A 21,916-nucleotide genomic window follows, 5' to 3' on the forward strand; every position below is an offset into this window, starting at 1 on the left:
TGTATGCACATTCCCAGGTTCTACGCTCTTCAGTCAGTACATTTGCACCCCGGAACTTGAATGAGGCAGTGTAACACAGGAGTTAATATGGCTTCTCGTGATTATGTAGTACATTACCTTAGGCTTCCTTCAATTCATTATAATTACTCCATACATTGGTACAAATAATTGTTGTCAGTTTCTTAACGGAATGTCCTGGTGAACTCAAATATTGGTTGATGTGTATTAGGCCTACAATGTGTTAATGAATGTAGGGGAAGTTCTGGAAACCCAGCCGAGGAAGTGACCCTGATGTTATCACAGTAGTAACAAGTAGCACAGTAAATTAATGGGAGCACAGTTGCATTAAGTTGAGCTTTCAAAATTCATTCACTTTCTGAGAAGTTTAAAGATCTGAAACAACACATTCCTCGACTTCGAGCACTATCATGCAATAAGCAAATCAGTGTATTAGTAGTTTCAGAGGACTTTTTCTGGCAGGATTTAATTGCTATTACAGGCGACAGTGGGTCTAGCCATTTGAATAGATCACAAGTTACACCAACAACCCTCTGACCACATTCAGATACTAAACATTCCCATACACTGACAATTCACAATTCTCCTGTCATTAGAGTGAAGTCATTCCAGTTAATACCAACGCCCTTTCATCAGAGAGGAAGTGGGGGCTTCCTTCCTGTCAGTTCTTACCAGGACCTTGGGTGATCTGGGGGTCTGAGCTGGGTTATACCTGGCTCTGTGGTTTAGATGAGTGGGGTCTGAGCTGGGTTATACCTGGCTCTGTGGTTTAGATGAGTGGGGTCTGAGCTGGGTTATACCTGGCTCTGTGGTTTAGATGAGTGGGGTCTGAGCTGGGTTATACCTGGCTCTGGAGCCAATTCCGGGGGTCCAGTTTAGCCCTCAAGTTCCTGAGGCTCTGACGGGCCGAAGAGGGGCGTGAGAAAGGGGTGCCGTCTGACAACTCAGGGCTGTGGCTGCCCTCGCTGGAGCTGTTACTGGAGGTAGAGCTGGAGCAGGACAGGGTGGCCTGGGGGACGCATTGGGCTGGGATGGGGGCAAGGGAGGAGGAGGAGGGGGGCTGACAGGAGCACTGTAACACCCCTCCATACCCCCTGCCCCTGAGGGTGCTGAGCTTGGCGTCCAGGGAGAGGGTGCGGGGGCGGAAGTGTGAGGAGGGGGAGGAGAGGGAGAGGGGCTCTGCCCAGCCACTGTAGCGGGAGCAAGGGCTGGTGCTGCAGGGGCTGTCGCTGTCCGAGGTCAGGCTGGCTTCTGAGGAGAGCAGGCCGGGCCGGGGGCAGCGCAGGGGGCTGTGGGGGAGGCGGTTGTGGGTGCGGGGGCAACCAGGAGACTCCTCGAACAGGGACATCCAGGGAGGAGAGGTCCCCAGCTGGCTCCTCAGCTCCAGCTCCTCCATCCGCCGCGCCAGGATGTCCGTCACCGTACTGATGTCATCAGAGGTGTCAATAACTAGGAGGAACAGAGGAAAGTCATTACTGTGGTCGGACAGACCGTCCTAATAACGCTGAGACAGTGGAATACAGTTCAGAGAGGCTAGACCTAGACTTGGTGATGCTAGTTGAAGGGGGGGGGTGGGGTCAGGTTCAATACTGCAGTGTGTGAGTGGACCCCACTGGTACTTCACCTGTCGTTGTAATAGGAGGAGAGCAGAGCACGAATCTCAGCAGACACAGCATTATCCTGCAGCAAGATACCCTCACAGGACGGGATGGTGAGGGGGGCTAGGGTCCAGGGGGGGGGGGCAGGTATGTGCATTGACGGGCAGGGTGAAATAAAGTTGTGATACATGATTTGGGGAATAAATTGATGTGCATAACGCGGTAAAAAGGAGTTCATTTAGAATGTATGAATATTAGAATTCCATTGGAGTGTAAAATTAACAATGATGGGAATAGAATGATAATGGTGGGAAAAAGGGGGGAAATGTAATTTGAGCACAGGAACAAGGGAGAGTGGCAGGGAAGGTGATAGCCAAAAAGGAAGGAATGAGAAACACAAAGAGAGAGAGAGATAAAGGAAGAGAGAGAGAGAGTCAGCACGTCAGAGAAAAGAACACTTCCATCCATTATGCATAGAGGTTGGTTGGTGTGCTAGTGTGGTGGCAGGCAGCTCAGAGTAGAGTCCGATGGAGAGCTCATGCATATGTACCACCACTGTTAGAACAGTCAGAAACACGCATGTGGTTAAGGGGACTATCATCCTCTGGAAATATACTGAACAAAATTTAAAGTGTTGGTCCCATGTTTCATGAGCTGAAATAAAAATCCCAGAAATGTTCCATACGCACAAAAAACGTATTTCTCTAAGATTTTGCCCACACATTTGTTTACATCCCTGGTAGTGAGCATTTCTCTTTTGCCAAGATAATCCATCCACCTGACAGGTGTGGCATATCAAGAAGCTGATTAAACAGCATGATCATTACACAGATGCACCTGGTGCTGAGGACAATAAAAGGCCACTCTAAAATGTGCAGTTTTGTCACACAACAAAATGACACAGATGTCTCAAGTTTTGATGGAGTGTGCAATTGGCATGCTGACTGCAGGAATGTCCACCAGAGCTGTTGACAGAGAATTTCTCTACCATAAGCCGCCTCCAAGGTTGTTTTAGAGAATTTGGCAGTACATTGAACCAGCCACACAACTGCAGACCACGTATAACCACGCCAGCCCAGGACCTCCACATCCGGCTTCTTTACCTGTGGGATCATCTGAGACCAGCCACCCCGACAGCTGATGAAATTGAGAAGTATTTCTGTCTGTAATAAAGCCATTTTTTCCGGGATTTTTTATTTATTGGCTGGGCCTGTCTCCCAAGTGGGTGGGCCTACCCATGGCTGCGCCCCTGCCCCGTCATGTGAAATCTATAGATTAGTGCCTCATTTATTTATTTCTATTGACTGATTTCCTTATATGAACTGTAACTGAGTAAAATCATTGAAATTGTTGCATGTTGTATTTATATATTTTTGTTCCGTATATATTTAAATGTATTTGTTTTTGTAAACCTATTAACCTATTATTAAGCTATGATTTTTGTAACCCTAAACTTATAAACTAACTAACAAATTACTATATGTTCTAGATTTATTACTAATAAATAAAAGCGGAAAGAAACTCAAGTCTAAGTGTCCACAACATATTACTGAATCATATAAAAAGTATTATGGACAATTTGGGTCGCTGTCTTACCCATTTCGTGGTAAAGAGAACCCTGTTTCGATGTGACCAGGGTTGGTTTCCGGGGCGATGGCAGCTCAATCTTCATTAAGTCGTCACAGCACTGCTTCCATTGGCCTGCAGGGAAGAAGGAAACTGTCAGTCATCTTCCAACATCCAATCAACCTGAGAAAACCACTAACGACACATCAGGAGTCAATGAGCACATGAACAAGAGCATATCAGGACCTATAGTGTAGGGTGTGTATGTCTACTCTAGGGCCAGGAGTTTTCCCCTGAGCTCACCAATGAAGAACTCAGGCCCCTAATCATGTGATCAGCCTACTTACTCATGTCATAGAACTGTTGCCAGAAGGCCTCCATCCAGCGGTGTGTGTCTTCACGACTGTCTGCTGAGAGTGTGTGTGTCACCTCCTCTCCTCCATAATGGTTACTGATACAGATACTCTGGGCCTTATTGTGGCGGTCCTTCTCTGACGCCCGTATTCTCGTCTTCTAACACACCGGATACACACACACACAATCAGCTAATAGTGTTGCATTTGACCAAATGATTCAATAACCCCCCCAAAAAGATGAATTTAAGCATCAAAGCATTTATTTTCTCGTCAACTCACAGTGCGTGAATGCACTTACTGACACACAGAGCAGTGAGTGACATATATGCCAAGTCCACTCAAGTAACCTCAAGCATGAATCTGTCCCAGTTATCAGCTATCCAGGCTGTATCACATCCGGCCGTGATTGAGAGTCCCATAGGGCGGTGCACAATTGGCCCAGCATGGTCCAGGTTTGGCCCGGGGTAGGCCGTCATTGTAAATAAGAATTTGTTCATAACTGACTTGCCTAGTTAAATACGTCCCAATTGTCTCTCATTCCTCCCAAAGTGTGCACATGTTCACTTCCCTTCACTAATTTGAAAGGAAATGACTGGTATAATGGGTGGAAACTTCCTGTAGCCCCTGCCTCCACCAATCCAATGCTTTGGGAAGTAGTAAACGAGTGTACATTTCAGGAGAAAGGAGATATTATTGTGACACCCTAAAGACAGTACTCCAAATGTATTTCCCCATCCCCACCAGTAGGTGGCAGCAGTGCCCTGTTCCGCCTCACTGGGTTCAGCTTGATCCTGAGAGCAGAGCAGTCAGAGCTGCTGATTGATGCATGATTCTACAGAACTGTCTCTGTCTGAAGCTGAATGAGGACTTTTTGCTGTGGGTCAGGGGCCACCAGCTAGCATGCTTTATTGTTTCATGTTGAGAGTGTGCGTATGTGGGACGTTTTTTTTCTCCATCCACTGACCTTATTGATGGAAATGGTAAAAGCCGGCTCTATGTTAGCCTCTACATCCTCTTGCCGGTGGTAACAGAAAAGGTTTGTCCCTTTAAGGACGCCGTAGACGTTTGTCCAACTCTGAGGGTCACCTCCAAACTGCTGTGAGAGATAGAGACGCTAATTAGAGAGAGAGAGAGACATGCCTTGCTATCCTCTCAAACACACACAGACACCCTCACCTTGACCTTCAAGCAGCCGCTCATCATCTGTTGGGTCATACAGTGAGGCTGGGCAGCCAGGCGACAACACACATTGCCGTAGAGAGGCACCCAGTGTGAACACTCCTCTACAGGGAACGACAGGGGGATAGAGAGAGAAAGGAATGAAACATCTACACACACACACACACACACACACACACACACACACACACACACACACACACACACACACACACACACACACACACACACACACACACACACACACACACACACACACACACACACACACACAATAGCAGGGAATAAAAGTGTCACAGCTGCAAGGTGAGCCCCGAACAACAGTGGAGTGCCCATCAAACTTTATTACAGCTGTAAGTAAGGGGCAATGAATTAAGCAGCAGCACATGTCATGGTGTCTACTCCCCTGTACACCTCATCATTGGAGTTTTACACAGCACTGACTCCAATTTATTACTATGACCTTGACAATGACTGTCAGACAGCTAACATCGTGGCTGGGAGAGGGAGGGAGACTGGGATAAATGGAGAGAGAAAGACATGGGGAAAGAGGATATCTAGTCAGTAGCACAACAATGCATTCAACCAAAATGTTGTCTTCTGCATTTAACCCAACCCCTCTGAATCAGAGAGGTGTGGAGGGCTGAGAGAGCGAGAGGTACTGAAACAGAGGGAGGGAGAGAAAGAGAAGTCTGACCCATATTTACTGTACATGGATAAACCACATCCCTACTGTGATCTACCGTTGCCCGAGATGCTGAGGTCATGTGTGCGGAAGCTGTCCTGGACGTGTGACAGTGACAGGGTGGTGTGGGCCAAGAGATGGTACTTCGGTCCCCTGTGAACAGAACACATGGCAGAGGCACTGGTGAGCTGTGTGACTGTGGTACTAAATACACACGTCGGTGTCTACGTCAGTGACTTTGTGTGGGTGTTTCGCTGCAGGACTGCATACGTGTGTCTGTATGAATGACTGTACACTACATGCCTAGAAATACGTCTCAGGGTGTGTGAATATCACTAGAGAAGTAGCGTGTGTACACAACATAAACACACTCACACCACTGTGGGCAGAGGCAGCAGCAGCGTGGCTCCTCCTCCGTTGCTGATGGGGCTGCAGGCTCCAGGGTCCATGGCGACGCGGAGCTTCTTCCCTGCCGAACGGCCCAGAGAGCTGCTCAGTTTGCTGGCTAGTTTCCGAGACGTGCTCCCTGTCGAGTAGTCCTCCTCTGAACAGCAGCTGTACATCTCCACGCGCAGCTCAAATCCCGGGCTGGCCTCGCTGCTTGATACGGCAAACACATATGGAGAGATACACAGTTATACGTGCATAGAAATGCATGCACACAGCAAAAACAAATATATACAAACACACACAGTCACACACACCGAAAACACATGCTTATACATACACAGAATGTACACTGAGTGTACAAACATTAAGAACACCTTCCTAATATTCAGTTGCAGCCCCTTTTGCTCTCAGAACAGCCTCAATTTGTCAGCTCATGGACTCTACAAGGTGTTGAACGTGTTCTACAGGGATGCTGGTCCATGTTGACTCCAATGCTTCCCACAGTTGTGTCAAGTTGGCTGGATGTCCTTTGGGTGGTGGACCATTCTTGATACATACGGGAAACTGTTGAGCGTGAAAACCCCAGCAACATTGCAGTTCATAACACAAACCAATGCGCCTGGCACCTACTACCATACTAAAATATTTTGTCTTGCCCATTCACCCTCAACTGGTGAATGGCACACATACACAATCCATGTCTCAATAATCTCAAGGCTTAAACATCCTTCTTTCACCTGTCTCCTCCCCTTCATCTACACTGATTGAAGTGGATTTAACAAGTGACATCAATAAAGGATCATAGCTTTCACCTGGATCCACCTGTCAGTCTATGTCATGGAAAGAGCAGGTGTTCATAATGGTTTGTACAGTCAGTGTACAGTACCAGTCAAAAGTTTGGACACCTACTCATTCAAGGGTTTTTCTTTATTTTTACTATTTTCTACATTGTAGGATAATAGTGAAGACACCAAAACGATGAAATAACACATATGGAATATTTAGTAATCATAAAAGTGATAAACAAATCAAAATATATTTTATATTTGAGATTCCTCAAAGTAACCACCCTTTGCCTTGGTGACAGCTTTGCAAACTCTTGGCATTCTCTCAACCAGCTTCATGAGGTAATCACCTGGAATGCATTTCAATTAACAGGTATTCCTTGTTAAAAGTTCATTTGTGGAATGTCTTTCCTTCTTAATGTGTTTGAGCCAATCAGTTGTGTTGTGACAAGGTAGGGGGGTATATAGAAGATAGCCCTATTTGGTAAAAGACCAAGTCCATGTTATGGCAAGAACAGAACAAATAAGCAAAGACAAACGACAGTCCATCATTACTTTAAGACATGAAGGTCAGTCAATGCGGAAAATGTCAAGAACTTTTAACGTTTCTTCAACTGCAGTCGGAAAAACCATCAAGCACTATGTTGAAACTGGCTCTCATGAGTAACGCCACAGGAAAGGAAGACCAAGAGTTACCTCTACTACTGAGGATAAGTTCATTAGAGTTACCAGCCTCAGAAATTGCATCCCAAATAAATGCTTCACAAAGTTCAAGTAACAGAGACATCTCAACATCAACTGTTTAGAGGAGACTGTGTGAATCAGGCCTTCGTGGTCGAATTGCTGCAAAGAAACCACTACTAAAGGACACCAATAAGAACAAGAGACTTTCTTGGGCCAAGAAACACAAGCAATGGATATTAGACCGGTGGAAATCTGTCCTTTGGTCTGATGAGTCCAAATTTCAGATTTTTGGTTCCAACCGCCGTGTCTTTGTGAGATGCAGAGTAGGTGAACGGATGATCTCCGCATGTGTGGTTCCCACCGTGAAGCATGGAGGCGCAGGTGTGATGGTACATTGCTGGTGACACTGTCAGTGATTTGTTTAGAATTCAAGGCACACTTAACCAGCATGGCTACCACAGCATTCTGCAGCGATATGCCATCCCACATGGTTTGCACTTAGTGGGACTGTCATTTGTTTTTCAACAGGACAATGACCCAACAGACCTCCAGGCTGTGTAAGGGCTATTTGACCAAGAAGGAGAGTGATGGAGTGCTGCATCAGATGACCCGGCCTCCACAATCACCCGACCTCAACCCAATTGAGATGGTTTTGGAAGATTTGGGCCACAGAGTGAAAGAAAAGCAGTCAACAAGTGCTCAGCATATGTGGGGACTCCTTCAAAACTGTTGGAAAAGCACTCCAGGTAAAGCTGGTTGAGAGTGTGCAAAGCTGTCATCAAGGCAAAGGGTGGCTACTTTGAAGAATCTCAAATATAAAATGTATTTTGATTTGTTGAACACTCTTTTGATTACTACATGATTCCATATGTGTTATTTCATAGTTTTGATGTCTTCACTATTATTCTACAATGTAGAAAACAGTAAAAATAAAGAAAAACCCTTGAATGAGTAGGTGTGTCCAAACTTTTGACTGGTACTATATATGTATCAGTTACTGATACAGGATTTCAAAAATATATCCATTATCTACCTTAATCTTATCTATCTTTATCATACAATCATGACATTAAATAAACATGCCCTTATACAGACCAAACAACACTCTCTATATGAAAGATAAGACAGCAAGGCTGTGTTTACACAGGCAGCCCAATTCTGATATATTTCCACTAATTGGTATTTTGACCAATCAGATTAGCTCTTTTGCCAATAATTGTGTAAACGCAGCCTTAGATACAACACAACCCAAATAGGACTTACAACACTATGGTGTTGTCAAAGCAGATGTCGGTGAGTGTCCGGTCCACTATCACCATGTCTGTGTCGTGGATCTCCGCCCCCACCTGGAGCAGACAGAACACTGCACACCGATGCAGCTCTGAGAGAGGTAGAGAGAGAGAGAGGTAGAGAGAGAGAGAGGTAGAGAGAGAGAGAGGTAGAGAGAGAAAGAGAGGTAGAGAGAGAGAGAGAGGTAGAGAGAGAGAGAGAGAGAGGTAGAGAGAGAGAGAGGTAGAGAGAGAGAGAGGTAGAGAGAGAGAGAGGTAGAGAGAGAGAGAGAGAGGTAGAGAGAGAGAGAGGTAGAGAGAGAGAGAGGTAGAGAGAGAGAGAGGTAGAGAGAGGTAGAGAGAGAGAGAGAGAGAGGTAGAGAGAGAGGTAGACAGAGCGAGAGAGAGGTAGACAGAGAGAAGAGGGGGAGGTAGGCAGAGAGAGATAGAGAGAGAGGTAGACAGAGAGAGATAGAGAGAGAGGTAGACAGAGAGAGGGAGAGGTAGAGAGAGAGAGAGAGAGAGAGAGGTAGAGAGAGGTAGAGAGAGAGGTAGAGAGAGAGAGGTAGAGAGAGAGAGAGGTAGAGAGAGAGAGGTAGAGAGAGAGAGGTAGAGAGAGAGGTAGAGAGAGGTAGAGAGGTAGAGAGGTAGAGAGAGAGGTAGAGAGAGAGGTAGAGAGGTAGAGAGAGAGAGAGAGAGGTAGAGAGAGAGGTAGAGAGAGAGGTAGAGAGAGGTAGAGAGAGGTAGAGGTAGAGAGAGAGAGAGAGAGGTAGAGAGAGAGAGAGAGAGAGAGAGGTAGAGAGAGAGAGAGAGAGAGAGGTAGAGAGAGAGAGAGAGAGAGAGAGGTAGAGAGGTAGAGAGAGAGAGAGAGGTAGAGAGAGAGAGAGAGGTAGAGAGAGAGAGAGAGGTAGAGAGAGAGAGAGAGGTAGAGAGAGAGAGGTAGAGAGAGAGAGGTAGAGGGAGAGAGGTAGAGGGAGAGAGGTAGAGGGAGAGAGAGGTAGAGAGAGAGGTAGAGGTAGAGAGAGAGGTAGAGGTAGAGAGAGAGGTAGAGGTAGAGAGAGAGGTAGAGGTAGAGAGAGAGGTAGAGAGAGAGGTAGAGAGAGAGAGAGAGAGAGGTAGAGAGAGAGAGAGAGGTAGAGAGAGAGAGAGGTAGAGAGAGAGAGAGAGAAGTGAGAAAAGCAGCATGTGGAAGACATTTGACTAGATTTCCCCACTTGAGAACTCCTCTGGCACTATCTGCACCCTCTGTGGATGTTTTAAACAGACGGAGGCTACAGAGTAAATGATTGGAGGATTGTGGGTTTGGCTGTCACACTGGCCAGACTGGGAGGAACAACACCAACTCTAGCAGCTGTTGGACTTGGACAGCCGCACTGTGAGAGTCTGGCCTAAGTAGCTTTAAGAGTGTTCTTCACATGCAGCACGGTGTGTGAGTGTATCATTTTACACTAAATGTATTTGGGAGTGTGAGTGTATCATTTTACACTAAATGTATTTGGGAGTGTGAGTGCAGGTGTGTATGTGCATGCATGTATCAAAAGCACACACTCTGTCCTTGCCATCTTGGGCTTCCTTATCTTCCCACTGCACTTAACAACCTGCACTAATTGCCTCATTAAGCTCCACCAAGGCTCCTGTCCCTGGAGTTCATTAGTATGCGTATAGATCTATTAGCTCATGCAGACCTCACCTAGGAGTCGGGTTTCAGACCTCACCAAGGAGTCGGGTTTCAGACCTCACCAAGGAGTCGGGTTTCAGACCTCACCAAGGAGTCTTTTTACCATAACACGTAGCAGTCAATATAAACCAGAACACAGCAGTATCAAAAGAGCACCTAGAACTACAATTACCAGATCCTACGCAGATCCAGGCCTCTTTGCTGCAGTAGCACAGACAAAGACAACAGAACAGAAGAGGGCTGTCTGCGCGGCAGGTTTCTAAGCCCGAGGCCATCATACCCAATCACTTACTGTTGGAATGTCTGCTTGTCAGTGAGCTGCTGACTTTACAGAGGGAAAAATAGAAACGTACATACATTTCAATAGCCGTATAGAAGTTAAGATCTACACGTCTTTTTAAAAGAGCATGAACTGTTATGGTCAAATGTTCAGTGCTTCAGTTCTAATACATTAAGAGTTTTCTTGCCCAGGGCCCAAAGCGTCTCAGAGTAGGAGTGCTGACATAGGATCCGATCTCCCACCTGTCCATGTAATGTTATTCATTATCATCTAAAAGATTAAACTGATTCTAGATCAGCACTCCTACCCTGGGAGGCTTTGTGGATACCACTTTACCCAAATTCGAATCGATTCACATGGCTTCACTCACTCAGTTGACTCACATCACATCTCTTCACACAAAATCAAAGCAATGGATAATAGCACATTGATGAGTCTATTCACACCAGTTCTTGCACACTGACTCCTCACCTCCTTTATTCTTGAAGTACTCTGTGTCTTTCCACATGAGAGGGATCCGCAGGTCTGCAATGACAAAGGACAGTCAGAGTGACAGTGAAATCAGCCACAAATGTAACGTACACACACACACACACACACAGAAACACGTACCACACACACACACACACACACACACACACACACACACACACACACACACACACACACACACACACACACACACACACACACACACACACACACACACACACACACACACACACACACACACACACACACACACACACAGATCCCTGATCTTTTATCTCCTCCATCAGGCAGTCACTGTCATAATGCCACTCGGTGTGTGATCTGTGTGTGTGTGTGTGGTGTGTGATCTGTGTGTGTGTGGTGTGTGATCTGTGTGTGTGTGCGCGCGCTTGTGTGTGTATGATGAATTTCTGTACAGTGGATGTCTAGTCTAACATAGTCCATGCTCTGAACTGAGCTTACTAGCTAAATGGCTTCCTGTCTACCCAGTCAATCAATGATAAGTCACAACTTCTGTTCATCAACTCAACAACTCCCTTTGTGTGTGTGTGTGCCCCTCTATCTGAGAGCAGTCCGAAGCAGACAGACAGGCCTCAGAGCCCTCTGTCCTCCTGTCCTCCCACTGAGCCAGCGCAGTTCATCATAATCCTTTAATTACCTATTTTCCTTTCTACTCCCACCCTCATCCTTTTATTTCGTTTAGTTTATTATGATCCCCATTAGCTTTTGCCGAAGCAGCAGCTACACTTCGTAGGGTCCACAAAAAACATGGCAAGTAACAAAACATTGATAGACAAGGAAAGTCACACAAATGTAAAATACAACGATATCCAAACAATGCAACTAAAACATTATACAAACAATACAACAACAAAAAATGATGGGTGTGTTAAGGGAAAGGTGTGCTGCTCTGTTTTGAGCCAGCTGCAGGTTTGCTAGGTCTTTCTTTGCAGTACATGACCATATTACCAGACAGTTATCAAGATAGGACCAAAGCCTGAACAACTAGTACAGTTGACTTTTGTCTAAAAAATATATTGTATAACAGACCACTGCCCATGATAACTGACCATCCAATGTTATACCTAGAAGTTTGGCTTCCTCAACTTGCGCAATGATCACACCCTTTAATGAGTAGGAGTATGTTCACATGCAAACAATAATGAGACTATTGTGGATACTCAGATTAATATAATAGTTTGATTATAACATTTAAATGCTTTGGAAGAAGAACGATTTCTTTAATAATCCTGTTTACATGGACACATCTGAAATCAGGCTACCTGATGGCACTCTGATCAATGCCGAAAATTGCCAATCAAACTAAACGTTCTACCACAGCGACCATGTTATTTTTGGGAAGCATATTTGTTCTGAGTTTCGGACATAATATATGTTTGTTTGTGAAAACTACTTCTAAGACATGTACATCCAGTTCCGAACTCACTTCACTCGCGCTAAAGAGAGAGATTTGAGCTCCCGGTGCTGGCAGATCAGATACACCACTGGAATGCCCATTAAGATGTTTACACGTCCTGATAATTCAAAAGATTGCCCAGAAAACCAGGTGTTTTAATCAGCAGATGCTTATTTCGATTTTGACCGTACGCCGATTAAGATAAGTAGAATAAGGTGTTTACATGACTATTGCATAATCTGCCTACTGACATAATCAGTTGAATATCGAATTATTACTGTGCATGTCAACGTACTAAATATTTTGAATCAAACACAAATTTCAGTGAGCTCACTGGTTTTGGGTGCTGACATGTAGAGTGTGGAATCAGCCGCATACATACTCATTCTAGCTTTGTGTAAGACCAGTGGCAAATAATTTGTAAAAATAGAGAAGAGTAACGTTCCAAGGCAACTGCCCTGAGGGACACCGCACTGTACATATCTGATGTCAGAGAAGCTTCCATTGAATAATATTCTCTGTTTTTTGGGGGGGGATAAATAACTCTCCAACCATGTGATGACAGGTGATGTAAAGCCACTGCAAGTTTGTTTTTTCTATTTATAATCAATAACATCAAAGGCTGCACTGAAACCTAACAATATAGCTCCAACTTATTATCCATTACCATTAACCAATCATCAGTCATCTAAGTCAGTGCAGTAGTAGTTGAGTGCCCTCTATACCCATGATGAAAGTGTCATGACACTGGCCTGTGGGTAAGGTTTATGACCCCCCCCCCCATAAATAACTTTCTCCCTTCCCTCTCTCTCTTGACTCTACAGAGGGACTCTTGAATAGCCTTTGTTAAACAGAGTCTGGGAACATCAAAGAAGTTGGGGGGAAATGTACCATATTTTCGTAATCCGACCAGTTGAACATATGCGTTGGTACTTAATGAATATGATGTCAGTTCGGTTGTCATCTGAGACATTCTCATCAATGATAGGATGACAAACTCTACAGTGGAAAGTCTACACAGAGTTATCAGATTCACATGGAATTGTTGAGCAATTTAAATCTTTGAATTTAAAATTATTGGTGAAAAGATTAAATGTAATTTTAGCTTCCAAATGAGAGATTTGGGTTTTCATAAGGTTAGGGCTCTGCTAATCAGTGGCCCGCCCCTGTGAAGAGACATGGGTTATAAAACTATGAAAACACACCCTTCTCCCTCCACTATTTAAAGCCCTTGACAAAAATGTAACCTCCTGTTCCGAGGACGACGGTCCATACGTTAAAAAGGACTAACATGTCAACTACAGAACTAAGCCAACCTCAGCGTGAGCTTTGGTTGTGAATGGTATGAACTTTGAACTCTTATTCACTAAAGAAGTGAGACATCCTAGCCGTTGAGTTAGCAACAGCAGCTGTAAATGTGGGCTAGGAAAGGACAGACAGAGTATCCCGTCTACCACACAACGACGACACTACAACGTATCCCGTTCACCACCAGAGACACTCTTCAAAGGACAAAGGACTCTGTTGGGCAACACGGCCTTCCATCTACCACCAACCTATTGAAGCGCAGCTCAGAGTAAATATTTATTGCATTTTCCTTTTCCAAATGGGCGGTAATTTAGAATGCATAGGATATTGTATTTACGATAGCACAGCTTCTCCCTTTGTTCCTCAGTCTTCCCGCTCTTTCACTCAAACCCAACCCACCAGGGACGTTTTCCTTTATGACATAATTGGTAATCAAGGTATGATTCATTCTGTGTATATGTAATTCTGTGTGATTAGTTAGGTATTTAGTAAATAAATAATTAAACCCAATTTTGTATTGCTGATTCAACTTGTTAGCCAGGGTTCGTGAAGATAACCAAGAATTTACAACTTTCAGATGAGACTGAAATAATGTGACGATTAACATTGACTGCCATTGATGTAAAATATTACTAGGTCTTTAAGAGTTTATTCGGAAGATAACAGCTCTATAAATATTATTTCGTGGTGCCACAACTTTCTAGTTAATTACATTTACATGATTAGCTCAATCAGGTAATATTAATTACAGAGAAAGGATTTTATAGAATAGCATGTCATATCACTTAATCCGGCATAGCCAAAGACACGACAAAAGTCAGTAGTTAACTTGTCTGAAAAATAGCATTGTATTTGGTCAAACACAATCCTCTCCATCAATTTACTAAGAATAGGCAGCAAACTGATTGGGCGGCTGTTAGAGCCAGCAAAGGGTGCTTTACTATTTTTAGGCAGTGGAATTACTTTAGCTTCCTTCCATGCCTGTGGACACACTCTCCTATACGTTTGGTTAAAGATATAGCAAATAGGGGTGGTAATACGGCTCCGTTGGTAGAGCATGGTGCTTGCAATGCCAAGATTGTGGGTTCGAATACCAGGACCATAAATACATTTAAAAAAAAGAAATGCACGCCTGACTAAGTCATTTTGGATAAAAGCGTCTGCTAAATGACATGTAAAAAATGAAACATCCTCTCACGGTCAACTGCGTTTATTTTTAGCAAACTTAACATTTGTAAATATTTGTGTAAATAGTCTGATGATGCTGTGACACACCGCCCCAGACCATGACGGACCCTCCACCTCCAAATCGATCCCGCTCCAGAGTACAGGGCTCGGTGTAACGCTCATTCCTTCGACGATAAACGCGAATCCGACTATCACCCCTGGTGAGACAAAACCGCAACTCGTCAGTGAAGAGCACTTTTTGCCAGTCCTGTCTGGTCCAGCGACGATGGGTTTGTGCCCATAGGCAACGTTGTTACCGTGATGTCTGGTGAGGACCTGCCTTACAACAGGCCTACAAGCCCTCGGTTGAGCCTCTCTCAGCCTATTGCGGAAAGTCTGAGCACTGATGGAGGGATTGTGCATTCCTGGTGTAACTCGGGCAGTTGTTGTTGCCATCATGTACCCATCCGGCAGGTGTAACATTCAGATGTACCGATCCTGTGCAGGTGTTGTTACACGTGGTCTGCCACTGTGAGGACGATCAACTGTCAAACCTGTCTCCCTGTAGCGCTGCCTTAGGCGTCTCACAGTACAGACATTACAATTTATTGCCCTGGACACATCTGCAGTCCTCATGCCTCCTTGCAGCATGCCTAAGGCACGTTCACACAGATGAGCAGGGACCCTGGGCATCTTTCTTTTGGTGTTTTTCAGAGTCAGTAGAAAGGCCTCTTTAGTGTCCTAAGTTTTCATAACTGTGACCTTAATTGCCTACCGTCTGTAAGCTGTTAGTGTCTTAACGACCATTCCACATGTGCATGTTCATTAATTGTTTATGGTTCATTAAACAAGCATGGGAAACAGTGTTTAAACCCTTTACAATGAATATCTGTGAAGTTATTTGGATTTTTACAAATTATCTTTGAAAGACTTGGTCCTGAAAAAGGAACATTTCTGTTTTTTGCTGAGTATATTTTAACACAGTCTGCTACCATTCTCAACAGTTTCCCATCAATAGCTTTTCCACCTCTCCCACACGGACTTGACCAAAATAAAAACAGCAATCCTCTTCTTTCATTATTAGATCTTTTATACAAAAATATGATGGTTCACTGTTCAATGTTGTCATTTCATGTCTGAGTGTTTCCACTTTAGTAGTGAAATAGTCATTGAAATGATTGGCAATATCGAAAGGTTTTGTTATAAATGACCCATCACCTTCAATGAACGATGGAGATTAATTAGGTTTTCTGCCCATGGTATCATTTAAGGTACTCCAAAGTATTTTTCCATTGTGTTTTATGTAATTTATCTTTATTTGGTAATACAAGTTATTTTTCTTTGTGTTAAGTTTAGTCACAACATTTCTCCATTGACAATATGTCAACCAATCAGCTGAGCAGCATAACTTGTTTGCCACCTCTTTTGCATAATTTCTTTAAACAATAAAATGTTTAAATCCTCACCCCCTCATTCCCTCCCCCCCTAACGTCATCCTCACCCGTTCATTCCTTATCCCCCCAAACCCATTCCTCCCTCTCCCCCAAACCCATTCCCCCCCCCAACCCATTCCTTCTCTTCCCCAAACACAGTCCTCCCTCTCCCCCCAAGCCCAGTCCTCCCTCTCCCCCCAAGCCCAGTCCTCCCTCTCCCCCCCAAACCCATCCCCCCAACCCATTCCTTCTCTCCCCCCAAACCCAGGTCCTCCCTCCAAGCCCAGTCCTCCCTCTCCCCCCAAACCCATCCCCCCAACCCATTCCTTCTCTCCCCCCAAACACAGTCCTCCCTCTCCCCCCAAGCCCAGTCCTCCCTCTCCCCCCAAACCCAAACCCATCCCCCCCTAAACCCATTCCTCCCTCTCCCCACCAAACCCATTCCTCCCTCTCCCCCCAAACCCAGTCCTCCCTCTCCCCCCAAACCCAGTCCTCCCTCTCCCCCAAACCCAGTCCTCCCTCCCCCCAAACCCAGTCCTCCCTCTCCCCCCAAACCCAGTCCTCCCTCTCCCTCCACCCAGTCCTCCCTCTCCCCCCACCCAGTCCTCCCTCTCCCCCCAAACCCAGTCCTCCCTCTCCCCCCTTACACCCAGCCTAACCCCTTATCCCACTCACCCTTTAAATTCACCCCTTTCCATAACCCACATACCCTCACCCCTCCCTAGTGCGGGGTCCTCCTTGGGGGGTGGCTAAGAGACCCAGAGACGATCTTGCTTATCATGAGCCTGCCCCCCTCAGCATGACGGACAGCATATGCATGGCATAATAGGAGATGAGACAGGGTGTCAGGGCCTGGGGCTGATGAAGTGGACTACATGAAGCTCTGCTATTGGGTAGACATGCATCTTTCCTTTACATAGGTAAACACACACACACACACACACACACACACACACACACACACACACACACACACACACACACACACACACACACACACACACACACACACACACACACACACACACACACACACACACACACACACACACACACACACCTGGGGCCTACCTGAGATGGCCACCTTTCCTTTACAGGGTAGTCTGTCGTCCGTGGGCCCTGCATCCGCTGACCTAGTAGAGACAGAAAGAAGAGGATGACAACGGAAATTCTAATTGTAAACCCTGCTCAATTGCACACTTAGAACACATTAAACCCTTCACCCTATGGGTATACCTCCATTTATGCGCCTCTAAGTTCCTACCCCGCCCCCTTGCCTTGCCCGTTTACCCTCTGACCTTAGTGCGACCCTCTGCATGACCTGGGCCTCCTTCATCCTCTGCAGCTCTGACATGAAGGCCATGATGCGGATGTTGCAGGTGAGCAGGCTCTTGGAGGCCTCTAGGGCCTGGTCTCTCTGGGAGCAGGCAGCCAGCAGCTTACAGGCCCCGTCACGCATCCGGATCTCATGGTCTATCTTCTTCTGGATGTTACTGTCCTGCAGGCAGAGAGAGAGGGAGGGAGAGATGGGTTAGGACATTTTACTGACTGGAACAGGGTTGGTCTTTGAGTGTGGAGTGAGACTGTAACAAGAGGGTAAGTGTGACAGTTCAATTTAAATGTGACAATGACTGTGAAGAAGAGCGTTTGTGTTTATGGGAGAGAGAGGGCAAACGTGTGTGTGTGTGTGTGTGTGTGTGTGTGTGTGTGTGTGTGTGTGTGTGTGTGTGTGTGTGTGTGTGTGTGTGTGTGTGTGTGTGTGTGTGTGTGTGTGTGTCTCTCTCTCTCTCGTGGGCCCATTAGTGGAGTGTATCCCTGAAAGCGTTCTGGTGTCTCTGTGCGGTGAGGCGTGGGTCGGTCGGGGCATAGAGTAGTCAGGAAGAAGTTGTAAATATGCCCTTACGCCCTTCTGCCTCCCCTCCGGCACGCAGACACCAAGATGCTTAATCATTTAACATACACACCTGTCTATATAAGATCCCACAGTTGACAGTGCATGTCAGAGCAAAAACCAAGCCATGAGATCGAAGGAATTGTCTGTGACAGGATTGTGTCGAGGCACATATCTGGGGAACGGTACCAAAACATTTCTGCAGCATTGAAGGTCCCCAAGAACACAGTGGCCTCCATCGTTCTTAAATGGAAGAAGTTTGGAAACACCAAGACTCTTCCTAGAGCTGGCAGTCCAGCCAAACTGAGCAATCGGGGGAGAAGGGCCTTGGTCAGGGAGGTGAGCAAGAACCCGATGATCACTCTAACAGAGCTCCTGAGTTCCTCTGTGGAGATGGGAGAACCTTCCAGAAGGACAACCATCTTTGCAGGACTCCACCAATAAGGCCTTTGTGGTAGAGTGACCAGACAGAAGCCACTCCTCAGTAAAAGGCACACGAAAGGCACCAGTGAAACAAGATTCTCTGGTCTGATGAAACCAAGATTGAACTCTTTGGCCTGAATGCCAAATGTCATGTCTGGAGGAAATCTGGTACCATCCCTACGGTGAAGCATGGTGGTGGAAGCATCATGCTGTGGGGATGTTTTTCAGTGGCAGGGACTGGGAGACTAGTCAAGATCAAGGAAAAGATGAAAGGCGCAAAGTACAGAGAGATCCTTGATGAAAAGTGCTCTGGAGCAGGTTAGGAACTCAGACTGGGGCGAAGGTTCAACTTCCAACAAGACAGCGACCCTAAGCACACAGCCAAGACAACGCAGGAGTGGCATCAGGACAAGTCTCTGAATGTCCTTGAATGGCCGAGCCAGAGCCCAGACTTGAACCCGATGGAAAATCTTTGGAAAAACCTGAAAATAGCTGTGCAGCGACGCTCCCCATCCAACCTGACAGAGCTTGAGAAGAATGGGAGAAACTCGCCAAATACAGGTGTGCAAAGCTTGTAGCATCATAACCTAGAAGACTTGACGTTGTAATCGCTGCCAAAAGTGCTTCAACAAAGTAATGATAAAAGGGTCTGAATACTTATGTAAATGTGATTTAAGTTTTTTTATTTTTAATAAATTAGCAAAATCAACGGCAGGAGAGGGAGGGAGGGAGCGAGGGGTAGGGCCAGGAGAGAGAGAGAGGGAGGGAGTAAGGGGCAGGGCCAGGAGAGAGAGAGAGAGAGAGAGAGAGAGAGAGAGAGAGAGAGAGAGAGAGAGAGAGAGAGTGTAAGGGACAGGGCCAGGAGAGGGAGGGAGTGAGGGGCAGGGGTAGGCGAGGGAGGGAGCGAGGGAGGGGCAGGGCCAGAAGAGGGAGAGGGAGGGAGCGAAGGAGGGGCAGGGCCAGGAGAGGGAGAGGCAGGGCCAGGAGAGGGAGAGGGAGGGAGCGAAGGAGGGGCAGGGCCAGGAGAGGGAGAGGCAGGGCCAGGAGAGGGAGGGGCAGGGCCAGAAGAGGGAGGGGCAGGGCCAGGAGAGGGAGAGGGAGGGAGCGAAGGAGGGGCAGGGCCAGGAGAGGGAGAGGCAGGGCCAGGAGAGGGAGAGGCAGGGCCAGGAGAGGGAGAGGCAGGGCCAGAAGAGGGAGAGGCAGGGCCAGAAGAGGGAGAGGGAGGGAGCGAAGGAGGGGCAGGGCCAGGAGAGGGAGAGGCAGGGCCAGGAGAGGGAGAGGGAGGGAGCGAAGGAGGGGCAGGGCCAGGAGAGGGAGAGGCAGGCAGGAGAGGGAGAGGCAGAGGGCCAGAAGAGGGAGGGGCAGGGCCAGGAGAGGGAGAGGGAGGGAGCGAAGGAGGGCAGGGCCAGGAGAGGGAGGGAGTGAAGGAGGGGCAGGGCCAGGAGAGGGAGAGGCAGGGCCAGGAGAGGGAGAGGCAGGGCCAGGAGAGGGAGGGGCAGGGCCAGGAGAACCGTGACTGCTGCAGTAGAGAGAGAGGAGAGAGAGAGCGCCTACATTTTATAATTTTTTTTTTTTTTTTCTTGCTTTTCACACCGGCACAGACACCCACATACACATGATACATACACACATGATAACACACACACTCTACACACACACATACACATGGATTTTGTATTGTAGATAAACTATATATACAACAGTGTGTGGACATCACTTCAATAGTGGATTTGGCTATTTCAGCCATACCCATTGCTGACTGGTGTATAAAATTGAGCACACCGCCATGCAATCTCCATAGACAAACATTGGCAGTAGAATGGCCTTACTGAAGAGCTCAGTGACTTTCAACGTGGCAGCGTCATAGAATGCCACCTTTCCAACAAGTTTGTCAAATGTCTGCCCTACTAGAGCTGCCCCGGTCAACTGTAAGTGCTGTTATTGTGAAGTGGAAACGTCTAGGAGCAACAACGTCTCGGATGCGAGGTGGTAGGCCACACAAGCTCACAGAACGGGACGACTGACTGTTGAAGCGTGCAGCACGTGTAAAAATAGTCTGTCCTCAGTTGCACACAATGCTAAGATCACCATGCGCAATGCCAAGCATTGGCTGGAGTGGTGTAAAGCTCGCCGCCATTGGACTCTGGAGCAGTGAAAACACGTTCTCTGGAGTGATGAAACACGCTTCCCCATCTTGCAGTCCGACGGATGAATCTAGATTTGGCGGATGCCAGGAGAACATACCTGCCCGATATCATAATGCCAACTGTAAAGTTTGGTAGATGAGGAATAATGGTCTGGTGCTGTTTTTCATGGTTCGGGCCCCCTTAGTTCCAGTGAAGGGAAATCTTAACGATACAGCATACAATGACATTCTAGACGATTCTGTGCTTCCAACTTTGTGGCAACAGTTTGGTGGAAGGCCCTTTCCTATTTCAGCATGACAATGCCCCCGTGCACAAAGCGAGGTCCGTACAGAAATGATTGGTTGAGATCGGTGTGGGAGAACTTGACTGGCCTGCACAGAGCCCTGACCTCAACCCCATCGAACACCTTTGGGATGAATTGGAACGCCGACTGCGAGCCAGGACTAATCGCCCAACATCAGTGCCCAGCCTCACTAATGCTCTTGTGGTTGAATGGAAGCAAGTCCCCACAGCAAGGTTCCAACATCTAGTGGAAATCCTTCCCAGAAGAATGGAGGCTGTTATAGCAGCAAAGGGGGGACCAACTCCATATTAATGAGTAAGATTTTGGAATGAGATGTTCGATGAGCAGGTGTCCACATACATTTGGTCATGTATTGTATGTGGTACTAGAGTAGTGGCCTGATGGCACACACTTAATGTGTTGTGAAAAGTATTATGACATGTAGTCATGTAATATTTAGTTTTTGTATATAACTGCCTTAATGTTGCTGCACCCCAGGAAAAGATCCTTAATAAATACAAATACAAGAGTGGAGCGTGTAGCTTGTTGTTGACCAATCATGAGTCATCAAAGCGGCATTATAAACTGGGTGGTTCGAGCCGTTAATGCTGATTGACTACAGCTGTGGTATATCGTACCGTTTACCATGGGTATGACAAAACATTTATTTTTACTGCTCTAATGACGTTGGTAACCCGTTTATAATAGCAATAAGGCACCTTGAGGCTTTGATATATGGCCAATATACCACGGCTAAGCGCTGTGTCCATAAGAACAGCTCTTAGCCCGTGGTATATTGGCCATATACCTCACCTGCTTGGGCATTATTGCTTAAATAAGCTACAGCCGTAGAGCCTCGCTCTGTGTG

At 46.4% G+C, this 21,916-nt stretch overlaps 1 protein-coding gene and 1 pseudogene across 1 annotated transcript; both read right to left on the minus strand.

The window, feature by feature from the left end:
* Window positions 1–756: 756 nt before the first annotated feature.
* LOC120036511 overlaps window positions 757–21,916 on the minus strand; it is a 31,269-nt pseudogene continuing 10,109 nt past the window's right edge.
* On the minus strand, window positions 838–21,873 carry LOC120036510 (rhotekin-like). Its single transcript, XM_038982953.1, has 12 exons — window positions 21,862–21,873; window positions 17,603–17,802; window positions 17,376–17,437; window positions 10,959–11,012; window positions 8,525–8,642; window positions 5,778–6,002; window positions 5,461–5,555; window positions 4,715–4,821; window positions 4,503–4,631; window positions 3,530–3,695; window positions 3,213–3,317; window positions 838–1,467 (listed from the first exon to the last, which is right to left on the minus strand). Exons 1-12 carry the CDS (start codon window positions 21,871–21,873, stop codon window positions 857–859), a joined length of 1,884 nt encoding a protein of 627 aa, XP_038838881.1. The 3' UTR covers window positions 838–856.

This window comes from Salvelinus namaycush, unplaced genomic scaffold (genome assembly GCF_016432855.1).
Source record: "Salvelinus namaycush isolate Seneca unplaced genomic scaffold, SaNama_1.0 Scaffold1379, whole genome shotgun sequence".
NCBI lineage: Eukaryota > Metazoa > Chordata > Actinopteri > Salmoniformes > Salmonidae > Salvelinus > Salvelinus namaycush.